Source organism: Macrotis lagotis, chromosome 8 (assembly GCF_037893015.1).
Source record: "Macrotis lagotis isolate mMagLag1 chromosome 8, bilby.v1.9.chrom.fasta, whole genome shotgun sequence".
Classification (NCBI taxonomy): Eukaryota; Metazoa; Chordata; class Mammalia; order Peramelemorphia; family Peramelidae; genus Macrotis; species Macrotis lagotis.
In genome coordinates this window covers 38,214,750-38,233,251 of record NC_133665.1, presented here as the reverse complement: position 1 = coordinate 38,233,251, position 18,502 = coordinate 38,214,750, and the positions used below count along the sequence as shown (strand labels likewise).

Below are 18,502 nucleotides of genomic sequence, written 5' to 3'. Positions count from 1 at the left end.
CCAGTTAGTTCAGAAGGTGTCACTGTCTTTTACAAGTTTATGTAGCTGGGGGTGCTGCAATTGAAGGATGACGTGTGTATCTGGGAAGAAACAGATGTGAGATTGGACTGTTTTGAAAGAAAATTAAGGCTGCAACCCTATGAAGAGTATATCAGGAAGTTTAAAATTAAACCGGATACAATGACCCTAAGATGCTTTCCTTTCTTTGTCAATGAAGTGTACAGGGTCTGAGCTAAGACAACACAGTCAGATTTTCTTTGAAGTTTCCTGGCTTTAGCCATTTTGTGACACAATTTCAAATTAATCTTACTTTAGGGTTCAGTTTTATATAAGCTAGAAGTCAACTAAATTCATGACCATTTAATATGCCACAAAAATACACCTTTAAAAACAAGCCCCTCACATTTAAAATAATAAATTCATATCAGGCTTTCCCTGATGACATTGGAAAATTAATAAATAACCATGCTATTAAAGTACATCCCCTGCAAGTAACCCACTGTTCACTGAACATTTTTCTGGGGACAACCAAAAAAAATCTCTATATTTCAAAGGACCTTTGGTAGTGCAATAGTGTTTTTCATCACAGGAAGAAAAAACAGTAAAGCTTACCTTATTGTGTTCATACTTGTATGGGATTTTAAGTGTGTCCATGGCTCTGATCATAGCCTGCATTGCTGTAAATATATTCTGATACACCAGTTTTGTGAATCCTCTTTTGTCTTCATCTGAGTAGCCTGATCCATGGATGATTCTCATCTGCTTGATAAATGTGCTTTTACCACTCTCTCCTGTACCTGAAAGACAGGCAGTAACAATAGCTTATCAAACTAGAAGTGCTCAGGCACAGTTCCTCTGATGCAGAGAAGTCAAACTGGGTCAAACACTGTGGTATGAATGTGAGGGCGCATTACATGCCCTGGGCATAGAGGTCTTGCTGTTAAGAAAACCCAGGCTCAAATCCAACTTCACCTAACCTTTCAATGCCCCTGGTCAACTGAGTGCAAATTAGAGTAGCAGACTATTTGCATTGGAGGGAAAAGTTTCCCCACAACAATGAAATCTTACTTTGGAACCTCTCTCTGAAACAACAAAATAATAACAACAAAACCCTGCAGGCAACAAAGACTTACGGTCAAATCAAAATGAGGACAGAGTAGGTAACCTCTAATAGAGATAGAAATAAAACTAAGGGGATCTTTGAAACCTAATTTCATGAGAGATTACCTCTCAGAGAAGGTGTTCTCCCCCAAAATATAAATTTATTTTTACATTAAGTTTTAGTCATTTTCTATATTTTTAACAACAGTAATTTTCAGATATACCTCCTCTGACACTGACCCTTCCATTATAACAAAAAAACCAGTTATAGAAAAACAACTGTCCCCTAATTCCAGAATGTTCTGCCTTTTCCCCACTACTTCTGTTATCCATTCCTTCTTTTAAAACTCAGCTCACATGATTCCGTGCATAATTTCCCATCCCTCTGCTGCTAATGTCTCTACCATTAAATCATTTTATATTTGCTAGGCAGATGTTTTGTATTTACTTATGTCTTTCTCTCCTTCCCTCTTTCTCTCTCTGTCTCGTGTCTCCCCAACCTTTTGCACAATGTGTAGCATAGAGTAAGCACTTACATTCTCTGACTGACTGATGAATGACACCACAATATCATAAATGATGGCAGATTTTTAATATTCTCTAGCAATCAATTAAAGCAATATTTGTTAAAGGACATAACCCTAGCTCAAGTTTCATTAGGTGTGCCGACCCTGCTTCCTATACTCAGAGACCTCCAGATCACTCCTTATCCAAGACCCAACAACCCCATCCGCAGCTGTGATTTGCTGCTGGTTCTTCTTTGCTTGGTGTTGGGAAGGTCACAACAGTAGCTCTATCTGCTGAGTTTAAAAATCCTATGCAGTCAGATATGCAGTCAGAAGAAAAGTTTGAGAACCACTGTTAACACCATCAATGGCATTTAAAAAAAAACAAAGTAAAAATGACTTTTTTTCCCATGAGACAAAATTTTAACAAGTCTTCCTTCCCATGAAAACTATGAAAATTACTTGAAATAATCTGTTCATTTTAGGTAGAATTTGGATCTGGAATCTCTGCTAAACTCCCCCTTTCAGTCCCACTGATGAATCCCTAGTATTAAAATATTATTCCAGCAGAAATCTTCGAGTTCTACCAAATCAGAGATGGGGAGGAAACAATAAGGGAATGCTTCCTGAGTCAGCTCTTAAAGGATCAAAGTACCTTGAACAGAGAATAAGAACTTATTTCAGGAATAAGAGATGGTATGAACAAAAGGCAGATGGACCAATGGATCATAAATGCAGAGGTGGATGCTATCTCTAAAATCATCTGCTTCTAACCCCTCAAATTACTGAGGAGAAAACCGAGGCATGTGGAGATTTTCACACAGTTTTTACCATTACACATCAGGAATTGTATTTGAACCTAGGTCATCAAGAGCATCCCAGAAGCAATGCTCATAAATGAAAACTCATTCTTAATTCTTAAGCATAAAAACTTATATGGATTGTTTTTCTGATATAGTAAGCCAGATTGTATTCTTAAGAGTTCCTCTACATAGACCTAACTATAGAAGTTCCTCTACATATAAACTATATCCATATATATATATATATATATATATATATATATATATATATATATATATCCTACATATAAACTTATATCCTTGAGGATATAAGAAGGAACTTCTTTGAAAAGGTGTGAGACCATGGATGTGGAACACTGTATTTAATTTAATTATTTTTTATCTTTTTCAATATTTTGTAAATTGTTTTATAAAATGTCTTATTTTGTAAATTATTTTTAAAATGCCTTATTTTGGGGCAGCTAGGTGGCACAGTGGATAGAGTACCAGTCCTGTAGTCAGGAAGACCTGAGTTCAAATCTTATCTCAGACACTTATTAATTGCCTAGCTGTGCAATCTTGGGCAAACCACTTAACTCCGCTGCCTTGCAAAAACTAAAAAAAAAATCTTAGTTTTTCCTCCCATTTAAAAAATTCTTTGCTATAAGAAATTTTCTGGGAAATAAATGAGGGAGAAGGGAAAGGAATGAAGGTGATGTAAAAACAAATATCCACAAAATTTACTTCTTAAAAAAGTATCCATGGAAAGAGGAACTAGAGGGACTTGGGAACTATTCTATGGAACTGTAGACATTGCCCTTCTTGGTCCTGACCTCGTTCCCTCAAAGGGACTGTTATTACTGTAGACCTCTTCTCCACACAACCCTCCAGATTATCTCTGTCGTCTGTGGAGGAGGTGCTAATTCTACTTTCTATCACCAAATGTTTGCTGCCTGCCACAACTGTCTGCAAAATCAGGCTTCTGTCACCACAGACCTCAAGTCAAATGAGGCTGCTGCCACTGAGGGAGATGCCATTGCCACCAATGCTATTGCCCTGGACTTTATACTAATTATAGCCCTAGTAACAGTCCTTCATAGGTTTGAGTCTGGAGGCCTCCTCACCACCAGGAACTCCTTATAACTGAGCGGATGATATTACCATCACCACAACTCCATGTCACCACATAATCCAGGTTGCAAAGATCAAAAGTCTCTGAGAAAAGAAATGACATCACCAGTCTTATTTTGTCTATAGACAAAATGATGTTCCTGGTGTTCCTCTTATATCACATTTCATCTCCTATCTCCATGCCTTCACACAGGCTGTCCTTCATGCCTGGAACATATTTCCTGGTCATATTCACCCTTTGGAATTCCTGGTTCCATGAAGCCTCAAATATACTGCCTTGCAAGTGCCATCCTTGATGCCTCCAATTATTAGCACTCTCCCCATCACTAAAAATTACTTTATATTTACTTGAGTACACAGATTGTTTTCATTTTTTAATTAGTATCCTCAGTCCCTAGTAAAATATTCACTTGGTGCACAGTAGGTACTATACACTTGTTGAATTTAAATGATGATGAATTAGATTGAATTTCAGGCATGTCGAATGAAGCAACTCTTTCTCCTTCCTGATATTCACCACTCCACTTGTGTCATTGGCACTAACCATTTCCAGACCTTCAGGAACTCATTTCATCAAATACATCCTGTCTTGTACTTTTAACCTGTTTACCTAGTTATTCTTTCCTTACAATTTAAAAATATTCTCAGTTCCCTAATCCAGGAAAAACCTTCACTTGTCATGTCATTCTTTCAAGTTCTAAATCACTATCCTCCCTATATTACTAGTGAGCAAAGAAGAATCGTTGCCTCTAATTCATCATGGCTCACTTAAATACTTATACAATCTCTCTTCTGACCCCACAACTCAAATGAAACTGCATAAAAGATTCTAACAATCTCGATTGCTAAATCCACCAGCCTTTTCTAAATCATCATCTTCCATGACTGCTCTGAAGCTTTTAGCACTGTTGACAAACCATTTTCCTAGATACTTTCTCCTCTCTTGGTTTCTAAGACACTAGAGTTTCCCTTCCTACCCATGTTAATCTTCCTTCTTAGACCACTTTTGTGATTCATCATTCATCTCCCCACCTATAGGGATGAATTATCACCTGGGGCTCTATCCTGTACCCCCTTATATTCTCTCTTTACACTCTTTTCCTTTATGATCTCAAAAACCCCCTTATTTCAATGATCATCCCTATGCTTATGACTCTCAAATCTGCATATCCATCCCTGATATTTCTCCTGAACTATAATTCCTTTAATGCCTGTTAGACATATCTTATTATAAAACTCAATGTTATGTGTGGAACTGATTCATCATCTTTCCATTCAGCTCATATGTTCCAATAATCTTTGCCACATCTGTTGAAAATACCACTATATTCCCAATCACTCAAGTTCATAACTTTGGCATCATTCTTGTCACTTTCATCTTCTTCTTCATTTCCATATTCAATTAACTGTCAATTTTATCCACTTCTACTTCTGCAAAATCTTTTCTATCATCCCATTTTTTCTCACTCCTACAATTACAATTAACAAAAGGTCAATCTTTTAGCTTCTCTCACCTATTGTAATATACTCCTAATTTGTCTTCTTTCTTCTAATATCTTCCCTAATATCTTCCCAATCCATATTTAGTAAAGTTTCCAAATTAATCTTTCTAAGATATAGTTTTGATTTCATCACACCATTGGCCCCAAACCATTTAATGTAAATTTAAATTTCATAAAGTATTATTTCATTGTTTTTGTACCCATAACACCTAGCAAACAACAGACTTATAATGCATGTCTGATTAAAGATCAAATGCATTGTAATATCCACACAGTATACCATAAAGTCCAAATTTCTGCTGTTGTAAACCATGGAAGTTAGGAATCAGTTCAGCATAATCCTGGGTTGAGAGACAGGAAAACATGAATTCAAATCTTTTCCTTTCAAAGCAAGTTGCTTTACCTCTGTGGCCTTCAGTTTACTTATCTATAAGGATGCGAAGACTCACAGCACCTAACCTATAGGATTACTGTGAGTTCAAATTAGATTATCAATGGTGTTTTGAAAACCCGAAAGAATTAAACAAATGCCAGTGACTAATACAGGACTAGCAAGAGGGAAGGCATTTCATTCATGATACATTTTTACAGACTGCATTATATTCAAATAATTCCAGAAAAATATCTGTGGCAATTTCCCTTATCTTTAACACTTTGGGGAACGTATGATAGCAACAGAGTAGATTATCCTTCCCCTGGTTCAGATAACAGTCCATCTTTGTCTTTAATCCTGGGGAATCCTTGTCCACTTCCACAAATCCTCAACAGGTCTACTCTTGCACTGTGCTGTGTGAAACTTTACAATACTTAACTATATCAATGATGTGAAAGGTCATTGGGGATTCCCTTCAATGGTATAAACTATCATTTGTCTCCTTCTGTATGATTTATGATTCTTGTTCATTTCCTCATAAATGTTGAATAAGAGGATCCTAGCCAATGGTATGGGTGCTTTCCTCTAGTTATTTTAACATTGTATGGCTACTAGTACAACTCTTAATGGATCTGTATCCTTCATTCTTATTACATGAGTAGTCCATCTCCTGATTCCAGGTATTTTTACTAGTCATTCCCCATGCCTGGGATTCTTTCCCTCCTCATCTCTCCCTCCTAGCTTCTCTGACTTTCTTCAAATCTCAACTGAAATTCCACCTTCCAAAGAAGTTTTTCTCAATCCCTCTTAATTCTAGTATCTTCCCACTGTTTAATTACTATGTCCAATATAGGTCATATATAGTTTGCTCATAGTAGTTTCCATGTTGTCTCTTCCACTTGACTGTGAACTCTTTGAGAGAAAAGTGTCTTTTGCCTTTTTTTGTAGACCTAGAACTAAGCACAGTTCCTAGAATATAGTAGGTTCTTAATAAATGTTTAATTATTAATTTATCAACTAGTCCAACTTCTTTTTTCCCAAAAGTTGTCTATTTTATCTTTTTAATATTCAGTCATATGCATACAAATACTTTTAAGTTACAAAATTTCCTTCTACCCTCCCTTCCCAACCCCCATCCTACAACATTGTACTTACAAATTTTTGATAAACATTTTTACAGATTAATCATTTTCAGTATAAGAAAACTTCTTTTCTCATTACATATTTCCTAGAAGACAAGCTTGATTCTATTTCTTGCATGCGATTACCCTGGTAAAATGTTACAACTTATGATTTTGATTCAATATTGTTGTGTTCTGTGAAATTACAGGCAAGTCACAGTATCAGGAAAGTGGTATCAACATTTAAAGTGGGGTATTCTGTCAGAAAGAAACTTGGGGTCATCGAGTCATTCAAATTCCCAAATGCAAACTATCTTTTTAATTTCCATTCAATTCTCTTCAGCTCACTATTCATCTCCAATATGTAAAAGGTATCAAGTGATGGACTGGCTCAATACGCTGCCCATCCAATTTCATATGCTACTATGAACAATAGGTATCTTAGAAGCTATTTAGGTTTTCCTATTTAGATTATTAAATTTAACTCTTGATTTGGCTACAGATTTCACAGAAGAAAGTCCTTTGGTATTTGGTGCTTGATGCAATTAGCAAAATGTCATCCTCAAATAGTAACATCTGGATCTCTTCACCACTTATAGGGAATCCCTCTTCCACTGGATTTGGAGTCTGACATTCTCCATGACAAGTACAAAGATGATCAGCAATCATGTACTTGATATAAATAATCATTAAACATTATTTCTTCTCTCCTTTTGGGGAAGAGAAACTGATCAAATTGCTAAACAAAAAAATTAGAGAATTTGTCTCTGTATTGGTTCTCTAATTTATAGAAGCTACCTGTTTTTATCAATTTTGTTTTTCTTACTTTTAACTTTCCTCAGGATTTAATTAAGAACTAATGTCTTCATTTTCCCTTCCCCAAACAATATGAAAAAGTAAAAATACCTATCAAGGTATTAAACACAGAGAAGGGAACAGAAAATATAGACAACCTTATGACTCTCATTCTCTTAAGTGTTATTTCCTTTCTTCATCTCCTCCAACTATAAAGGACAGGAGAGGGAAAGAGGAAAAAGGAGGGGAAAAGAACTGAAAGTTATGGCAATAATGTTTGTTCTAATTTCAGTTTTATTTTTTGAGGGGTTGGATTTCATTACTATCTTTATAAACAATAACTAATAAGTCAAATAAGTATTAAGAGTTTTCAGAGAAGTTCCCTTAAGTGATTGCAGATGTTTCAACAGTACTCTTGCACAAAAAAGGAAAAGGAAAGATGGATGTTACTTTCCCTTTGTTACATTCAACTATTTATTCTGCTTATGTTTTTTCCTATTACCATTCCTCTGAGGATTTCAGAGTGCCTTGAAAAAAACTTTTAAAAAAGCATATAATATGAATATGACCATCTTCATTTTTCATGAGATATAACCATATTCTAACATGTTTAATTTCTTAAATCCAACACAATAATGGAAGAATATGCAGATTTTTCTAGTTTCTAGTTTCAACTTCCACATATCTTATGGGATGTCACATTCAAGACAAGTATTTTTAAAATATTGAGGAACTGAGATATAGAAATAAACCTTTGAAATAGGCTGTTCCTCATATTACTGAGATCCAGTTTATGAAAACTAATAGAAAAGCATCTTCACTTCCCCTATTCCAGCTGAACACTGCAAAGACCTAGGTTTGAATCCTGCCTACATTACTTATTTTCTGGGTGCCATAGGTAGATCATCTAAATTCTTAATCTCAGTTTATTCATCTATAAAAATAGCAATAACAATGGGATCCTCATGAAAAAAACACAAAATAAATAAAGCATTGGACAAATTTTAAAATGGCATAAAATTCCAAATTGTTCATAACAGCTCTTTTTTGTAGTGGCAAAGAATTGAAAATTAAGGGGATTCCCATCAATTGGGGAATGGCTAAACAAGTTATGGTACATGAATGTAGAATATTATTGTTCTATAAGAAAACCATAAAAGGTTAGACTCTAGAGATGCATGGAATGAGTTACAGTATCTGATGCTGAGCGAAGGGAACAAAACCAAGAGAACAAGGTACACATTAACAACAACATTTTGAGATGATCAACCTTGATGGAAGCAGCTCCTCACAGCAGTTCAAAGAACTAGGTCAACCATTGTAGACTGGGTATGGACAATGTTATTCCAATCCAGAGGAAGAAAAACAAAACAAAAAAAAAGCCTTCAGAATCTGATGAACACTTTATAAAAATTATCTCTTACGTATCTTTTCCCCTTAATCCTAATTTCTCATGCTGAAAATGACTAATCTGTAAACTGTTTATTAAAAATATGTAAGGACAATGCTAACCTGACCATTCGCCACTGAGAAGAGAGAAGTGGGAAGGGAGGGTGGAAAGATATTTTGTGCATATGGATATACATGTGCATATAGATATACATGTGCATATGGATGAAAAAAGAAAAAACGCTAAATAAAAATCAACTATTATTGTTGTTATTGTTAAATCCTTCTCCCTTTCCTTTAAACGTTTAAAACGGCATTCAAATTATCTTCCTTAAAGAGATTCTAAGGTTTAGTGTTTTTCCACACTATTTGAAAAATCAAACTGCAGATCCAAATCATGGTAAGATTCTGTCACATTTAGACCCAAAGTAACTTTAACAGACTATCCATCAGTGGTATGGTAGAAGAAAGGAAACTAGATGATTACCCCTCCTATTGTTATGATTTGAGCAATGTTTGAATGCCACACCTTCAACAAAATAATAGTAATAGGCAAAATGGAATTTTTCTAGGTTCCTGTTATATGTAAATTATATTAATTGGCATATGAAATAAAGGATGGAGAGAAGGAATAGTGGAGAAGGGACCAAGAAAATAAGTATTGGAAAGGAAGAAAGGAAGCAAGAAAGAAGGAAAGAGATCTTATAGACATTAAATATGCCATGTCTGCTCTTCCTCTTCATGAATATGTGTGTCTTTTCATTGGAGGACTGAATGCAAACTGGCACTGAAATGTGAAAGACCTGCCTGCAACACATTCTGGTCATATGACAACAGAAAAATTAATAACCTAAAGATTTCCTATAAGTCTATAAACATCAGTGAAGGGAGTTCCCACATAAATAAAATCACAAGTTCAGAGTAAAAGAAATAAAATTTTCTATCTGTGTGTGCCTATATTCCCTTTATTTAGTGGGAGATGGTAAGAATTATTCCCATCTTCCTCTTCATCTCCTAGTTTCCTTCAAGTCTAATATAAAATTCCCATCTTCTGCAATAAGCCTTTCCTGATCCCTCTTAACTGATCCCATCTTCCCTCTGACATTATCACTAATTTGTCCTGTATATAATTTTGTTTGGACCTAGTCATTTTTGGGTGGTCTCCCTCATTGTGAGCTCTTTGAGAGCAGCAACTATTTTTTGCCTTTCTTTGTATATCCAGTGCTAAGCAAAAATATCTTTCAAATAATACTACTAAAAGAGGAAACCATCGAATTGTTGAGTTGACTTGGTAAAAAATGACTAGTTGGGATCTAATTTTCAAGAATCTGGGTATCCAACGATCTTTCAAAAAAACAACAACACAACTCTTTGCAGGGCTCATGTGATTTTCCTGAGATTTTAAGAAATTTTAAAAAGATGTTCTCTTTCTTCCTCCTACTCCCTCCCTCTTCCTCCTGGTTTTGTTGATTGTCTAAACTTAAGAAAATAATGGAGTATATGTTAATAATATGGATGTATTAAATGTAAAAATGTGTCAGGATGTTCTCAGAGGACTGATTATTAAACATTTACCAGCTAACCCCTGCATACAGTATCCATTTTCATTGTCTCCCTAAAACATATGTACATAAGCACCAGCTCTATGAGTTGTTCTTGTTCCCGTGCATCAGAGTTGGGGCAATAAGTTCAATCCACTGAATTTTTTTCCCTGAGGATAGTTCAGACAAAGTCATTTCAGAAAACTCTACAAGTATTCAAGCTTAATACAAGCAACACAATGTCATCTATAATCAAGAACATCTGGAGGACCTCACCCTTTAAGGAATCCTTCCATTTGGACTCTATGGTAGAGAACCTGATGTTAAAACCTTCTGGAACACCTGTAGTTATAGAGCCTCCATAACAATCTAGGCTCTAAAAAGAGAACAAATTTGTGTATAGATAATATTAAGATAATCAGTTGGAGAGTGAATATCAGTGAATCATTTGCTTTCTTCTTCCATGTCACTCCTACTGAATTGTTTGTATTGATGAATTGAAAACGCCAAGCAAGTCAAAGAAGCATTTGTAATAGTTTAGAATTTTTAAAATAATAAAGTATATTATTTAAACTCAGAACCTCCAGATCCAGTTATCTACAGAGGTTGTCCTTCATGTCTTGTCTCCTCCACCTCTGCCATTTAAATTTCTTAGCTAACTTCAAGGCTCTTTTGGGTCATGTGCCTCCCCCTAGAAAAGGACCTGCTCCCATTTGTTAGAGCTACGTCCTCTCCCCCAAGAATTCTGTATGTACTCTGATGATACTCAAGCTTACCTGTGTATATATTTTCTCTCCTTAATAAAATGTATGCTTTTGGTCAGCAATTGTTTGGTTTATATTTTTTTAAACCCCTAACTCCCAAAACAGAGCCATTGGTACACTAGATAGTTAATAAATACTTGAATAGTTGTTTTTATAGATGAATGAAAAATGCCAAGCAGGCAAAAGAATTCATCTCCCTTTTATCTGCTAACCAATGTTTTCTACTGTGGAAACAAATATGTTCAACTTACAAAATTGGTAAGTTAAGTTCAACTTATCTCTTTCTTCTGCTGAACAGTACAATTTTCTCATTTCATTTTTACAATCTGTTCATGATGAACATAAGACATTATTTAGCACTACATGAAAAGCAGCAGTTCTTATGTCAGATAAAACCAATTATGTTCCCTCAACTGACATACAAAGTTTAATGAGACTTCCATTATGCTTTATTCCCCAAAGAAAAAGTAGAACTTTTCACCAGTAGCAAGCTTTGTGGATCGGGTTTTGTCTAATCTCTCAAAGCAAAGGGCAATGAAAGGCACCAATAACTCTAGTGCCACAAAGGGAATATTAAACTAATGCTTCCCATGCCTTTGATAAAATGAAATAGATCAAACTAGTTTACATAAAATGGAGAAGGAAACATACCTTGTTTTCAAAGTTGCTCATTTCTGCCATAAAATTGTCTAATAATTTAAAAGGCAAAGCAAACACACACTCGGGGAAAGTCCCATAAAAACTAATGCTTCCTTTTAGGCAGATTTCTCTGGAAAGCAAAGCAAATAACTTTCCCCAGGGAAATCATATGTATCTTCAAGTTCTGAGGTTTAACACCTCTGCCTTCTCTAATTCAACACTAATTGAAGTACCTAGTAATAAAGCTACACAATAATCACTTCATCAGGAAAGAAGCTTTATCTAAAGCACATAATTGTTTTGGAATGAGGCTGGATTCTTTGTTTTTCTCTTCTACTCTTCCTCCCAAGACAAAGCAATATAATCTATAGCAAACCCTTTATCCAAGGCAACGTGGTGTAATGAAAAACGGGCTAGGATGAAGAAGATGTTGGCATTATTACTTTTTGCCTCTGATTTTGGGAAATTCACTCAATTTCATGCTACATGTGCCTCTCTTTCCTCATTTATAAAATGGGGATAATGATGCATGCCCTATCTATTTGAAGAGTTTATCATGAGAATCAGATGAGAAAATGTTTAAAAGTCCTTTAAAAACTTTAAAATGCTTCCCATTAGAACACAATATCAGATTTAAAAATGATTTAAAATGATTTAAAAATTGTTCTACTGGACAAAAATGGCAAAATTGTAGCATGATACCTTAGCAACTCCAAAACCCAAGCCCAGTACTATTTCTAGTTTTCTCCTAATTATCATTTGTATAAAATACAACAGGAAATTTTAATCAGAAATTTTCATCCCCACTTCAATAAACCTTTAAAGAATCAATAGAATTTATGCAAAAGTCCACAGATCGCATAGTTTCAATATTCTATTGGCTTTTCTTTTTTCTCTAAGCAGTTTCCCCTTCTTGGGATTATACTTGAAAAATCATTATTCTGTTTTTGGGACATCACAGCATGCTACCATGGAAATAACTTTGATGTCATCAATTTGGCATTCAAATTACCCCATACTGGGTCAGATGGAAGGAACTAGGTTTTTGACATAGCATATGAGGATCAACTGAAAGAATTGAGGGGGATTAAAAGTAGAGAAAATAAGGGTGACCAAAATAAGTGCAATGTCAGCAGTGTTTGAAAATATATTAAAATGGGACTGGATGAGCAGCCAGGTGGCATAGTGAATCAAATTCAAAATCTTATTTTAGACACTTTTAAGCTGTTCAGTTTTAAACTCAATCTACCTCAATTTTCCTAATGTGTAAAATGGAAGACCTAATGCCACATGCCTCCCAGGTTTGATGTGAGGATTAAAAGCTGAAAAATTTCTAATGTATTTTGCAAACTGTGAAGAACAATGAATCTATAATTATTATTGGGTTTGTTTTGTCCTTAAAGAGCAAAAATAGATGACATAGATACAAGTTATAAAGAAGCAGTTTTAGTTCATAAATGAAAATAGATTTCTAAAAGTTGTAACTGAACAAGAGTAAAATAGACTGCCTCTGGAGATTCTAAGTTCTCCATCATGAAAGTATTCAAGTAGAGACTGAATGACCACTTGACAGTGCCACTATATTTGGGATTCATCCTTACTTTCAGGTTGTTTTTACATAAAGTGTTCTTAACCTCAGAGTTTGTTTTGGGAAAATTTGTTTTTAACTTCAATATTTATATTTCAATATAGTTGGTTTCCTTTGTAATTCCATGTATTTGTGTTATGGATTAAAAAAACCATTATTCTGAGAAGAGTCCCATAGGCTTTCCCAGAAAAGCCAAAAGTATTAATGATACAAAATCAAATTATAAACCAATATCCTAGGTGATCTCTAAGATCTTTCCCAACTTTTATATATGATTGATTCTAACAAGATGAAAAATATCCAAAGAATTGCTAAGTTAAAAAATCCAAACACAATCATTTCTTTTTTCCCCTCATTAAAAATGTATCTATAGAAGTTAAACTTATATTAATTGACCAAATATGTAATGGGCTTTGTTTCCCCACTCCCACATTCTCTAGCATGTTTCCAAATGGAATGGATAGAGAAAGTTGATAGTCAATATTGAAAAATTCTTGTTCCCCCTGTTCAAGTGATTAACTGACATGCAACTATCTCCAGTTATATCTCTGCTTCTGCTTTCATGACATTTCTATTAATATTTTTATCTGGCCCAAAACTACTCTAGACTTTTGTCTTTGCCTTGCCTACCATCACATCTGGACTTCAATCTGCCCCCTCTCAGATCTAACTGTTGAGACTAGGTGTAAATTCTTCTTAGGAACAGTTTTAGACTGATATAGTAAAAGATAATAGCATTTTAAAGAGGTCTAACACTAATTTGCCTATTAGATCTTATTTCACATGTAGATTCAAGTGTCAGAATAACATTTTTTAAATAAATCATGTCATAAGCAGGTAGGTAGTTAACATTAAAATATTTTCCCTGAGTCTTTTAAAGAGAATTTACAAAACATCTGTTGCATGACACAATAAGAGATGTACATAAAAAAAGAAGCTCTTTCTGCCCTCCAACAAACAGCCTTTTTTATACCCAAGAATTCTCTATACAGGCCGTAACTGCATCCATTTCTCTAATAGATAAGTCAGAACAGGATTTTGTTAAAAAACATACCAAAAAAAACTTGAGTCCTAATCTTATTTCTAGTAAGAAAACTCTCCTTCAACTAATTTGAAGTCCTAAATTCCTCTCATTGGCAGGGTTTAGAAGCTAGCTGAATAATGTTTGTAGAGTAGCTTAAGAATAAAAAGGTCTGTGATTTCATCAGCCCTCTCTAACAAAACAGACTCTACTATAAATGACCTCAACATACATGCATAGAACATATGCTGCTCACCAGCCCATTATTTCTGAACACATGTGACTTTCAAAGAGAAGTCTGACTTAGAGTACATAAATAATGTAGAGAACCTAACTTCTGGCAGAGAGAGGTGACATAGCTTAGCCAGAGCACATTGCTTCTTTTAGAGAGAGAAAATGATAAAGATATTCCTGACTGAAAATTCAAAACCTTTTTACATGATCCAATATTGTATCTATACATTTAGTTTAATGTAACAGAAATTACACATCAGAGAACCAAAAAACATTGACTCTTCTCCTTCCTAGTCATGAGTCCTTGAACAAGTTACTGAACAAATATCAGCTTCCTTTTCTGTAAAATGGGAACAATATCTGCCTTGCCTAGCTTACAGGAAATGTGTAAAGATCATAGGGAATAATATATGTTAAAGCACTTCACAAGTTAAAATACATCATACCAATGTCTACTTATGATAAAGTACTTTAATTCAAATAATTATGGTAGCAATAATAATGATAAATTTCTAAATTTTAAAAGACTGGGAAACCTTTTAGACTTAAAGTTTTCTACTCACAATATTTTGTCATTTTGGTAGTACTAAGCAAATTTGTGCATGAGAATATCACATACATTTCAAATCCAAATTTTAGATCACTCACAAAAACTGCATTCTGAAAAATATGGTGAACTGGAAATTTACAACTGTATTTTTGAAAAGTTCTTTCAAGGTCTTATTATTAACCAAGAAGTACGACCACAGGATAAAAACTGGTTTATATTAGACTCCTGAAAATATGGCTATAAATCAAATCAAGAAGAGTAACAGTCAACAAAGATGGAACCAAAATACCACTTTCCACATTTGAAAAGAGATTAGTTTACCTGGGCATATGAGATTTTGATGACAAAAACAATATTATCAATACTAGGAAAGAATTCAAACAAATAAAGAAAAGTATGTTCCTCAAAGATGTTCTCCATTATCATGGCCAGAACTCTCAAAATGTTACTACTTGAAGATGACATTGTGTTGATGGCATCAAACCTTATAATATTATAAGACCTTCTCAAAGAGATTTTTAGTTACTCAAAAGAGACTGATGTAGTAAATCACAGAGGAGAAACAAAATGGATAAAGAATGCACTTTGCTCATATAATAGCATCCAGTAGATAGGCTAATCACTCAATTAGTTCATCAGTACATATATCATACAGGGACTAAGAAAGAAAATAAAGATGAACCATTAATTGATATGATGAGAGAAGTGAATTGCCCTGGAGAACAGAATACACTTTCAATGACTATAGTCAGCTTTTTGGCATCAATACACAACTTTTTAAGATCCATTTTCCCAGTGATGTCATATGACTCCATATAATAGAAGAGAATCATTTTAAAAGAATCAAAATTGTGGTTAACTGAAGAAGCAACAAATATCAACATCCATGGGAACTAGGGATGTGGCTTGGGGTAGTTAGTAAGCTCCAGCTTATTACATCAACAATGATTCTTTCAAAAAAGTCACATTAAAAAAAATCCAAGTCTGAAAATACTTTCTTCACTGAGAATTCTTCCTATAATTGGTCCAGTTAAATGGGAAAAAATTAAGATTTTTCTGTTTCAATAGATGTGTGACCATATTGATTTGACTAATGTCTCTATTGATGTAGAATATTGAACAACGAGGCAAAATTCAAATTCAGATTGTCCAGACTACTTGTGTCATGCCAGCAAGTCACTTAATTACTCTCATCTTTGGTTTCCTCATCCATAACAATAGATTTGAGGAGAAAACAATAGATGCAAGAGTGATTTTCAAATCTTAAAGGGTCATGAAAGTGCAGTTTTTATATTATCATCATCATCATTTTTTTTTAGGTTTTTCTAAGGCAAATGGGGTTAAGTGGTTTGCCCAATGCAAGTGTCCAAGGCCAGATTTGAACTCAGGTACTCCTGACTCCCAGGCTGAGTACTCCTGACTCCAGGGCCAGGTGCTCCATCCACTGTGCCACCTAGCTGTCCCCCATCATCATTATTATTATTATTAATTCTTTGGAGACATATATATATATATATATATATATATATATATATAAAACCAGGTCTTGTAGCCATTTTGCATCACCAAAAGAATATTTTATGCAAACAATGTCATGTAAATAGATAAAAGGCAAAGAAAGTAAGCCAAACATGGACCAAGAAGAAAGGAAGGAGACAGGCAAGTGTTATAATATAATCCATGGAATGTTAAAAGTTTTGGAGAAAAGCCTGCAAAGTTTTGAGCCGCTCATCTGCAAAGCCTCCACAGAAGGATCACTGAAATCACTCAAGATGAGAAGCTACAGGTGGGTGTGATGTGTGATCTTCTCCAGTAAAGGCAGTAAGGTAGGAGAATAGGTATTTGGAGTCAGGACGGAATGTAATTCAAATACTACTTCAATCATTTACTGTCTGACCCTGTACAGATCATACACCTTCTCTTAGTCTTAGTGGCCTTCTCTGTAAAACCAAGACCACAATAGAACCTAACTCTCAACATCGTGAGAATTAATAAGATAGTAAATAGTGTGAAGTATTTTGCTAGCTATTATGAGTTGGTTGTTGACACTGTCATTTTTAGTCATGTCTGACTCTGTGACTCCATTTGGGTTGTTTTTTCTTTTTTGTTTGTTTTCATTTTTTGGTAAAGACACTAGCATGATTTGCCTTTTCCTTATCCAGTTCATTTTATAGATGAGAAAACTGAGGCAAATAGGGTTAAATCTTTTGCCCTGAGTCACAGAGCTAATAAGTGTTTGAGGCCATATTTGAACTAAGGAAGCTGTCTTTCTGATTCCAGGCCTAGACCTCTATCCACTGCACCACCTAGTTACTCCATTATTAGAAGAAATATTCTCTAATATCATGAGTGAATAAATTCTTCTGGTACTGTGCAGTGCAAGACATAGGCAAACAATTTTTTCATAAAGCCGAGCAATGCTTTAACTATTATTTACTTTACTAAAATATTAACAGAAATGAGTTGACTGAAGTCATCTTTCTTTCAAGGTTAATGTGTCAGGACTTTTCTTTTTTTCTGCTGTGACTCTTTACTGTGAGCTGCCTAAAAATAATTATCTTTTGAAAGAGACTGATAGGGGAGCAGTAAGGGAATTGAACTGCTGTTGCAAGAGAACAAGTAATGTTCTAATTAACCCTTCAAAGAAGCAGTGGGTTACATATGTGATACCAGAAGTATCATTCTAATAACAATAAGGGGAAAAGTTAGAGATGCTGTTTGTTCAGAATGAAGCATAGAATGATTCTTGTCATATAACCATATTACAGAGAAAATGTGTGACTGATTTTGCTTTCTGTGTTTGATAAGAGATCTAAAAGGACATTAAAAGTCCTATTGTCCATGTAACATCTGAAGACTTTAAGGCCAGGTCATCTGCATGTCAGCCATTAGTTAAATATATAGGTCAAATTTTTCAAAAGTGAAGAGTGTACATTATATATCTATATGTGTGTATATGTATGTATGTGACTTGTATATGTGTGTAACATATATGCATATATACACACACATGCAACAGGTAGCACAGGAGATAGAGACCCTGGTCTGGAGTCAGGAAGAATCATCTGAGTTCAAATCCAGTATCAGACACTTATTAATTATGTGCACTGGGCAAGTCATTTAACCCTGCTTGCTTCAGTTTCTTAATGACCTGGAGAAGGAAATGGCAAACTACTTCAGTAATTTTTTCCAAGAATACCCCAGATGGGGGGGTCACAAAAGTTGGACATAACTTAAAAAATCTCAACAGTTGAATACAATACATACATTATATACACAAACTCTCTTTACCACTTCTAAACAAAAATGATGCCTTTGAAAAAATCCTACCGCATTACTAATTCTCTGCTGGAGATTTTTACAAAGAATTTAACCATTCTCAAATCATTCACCAATTAAGCTAGAGAGAAAGGAATTAGAAAATCATTTGGTTCTCACTTCCCCAAAAGAGCAAAAGTTACTGCA

The 18,502-nt window shown here is 34.6% G+C and overlaps 1 protein-coding gene across 1 annotated transcript in view; it reads right to left on the bottom strand.

The window, feature by feature from the left end:
* Positions 1-18,502, bottom strand: part of LOC141495407 (guanine nucleotide-binding protein G(q) subunit alpha) — a 302,819-nt gene that overhangs the window by 163,508 nt on the left and 120,809 nt on the right. The window contains exon 2 of the mRNA XM_074196701.1: positions 613-797. Within this exon, the coding sequence (XP_074052802.1) occupies positions 613-797 (185 nt within the window). The remainder of the gene's footprint in view (positions 1-612; positions 798-18,502) is intronic.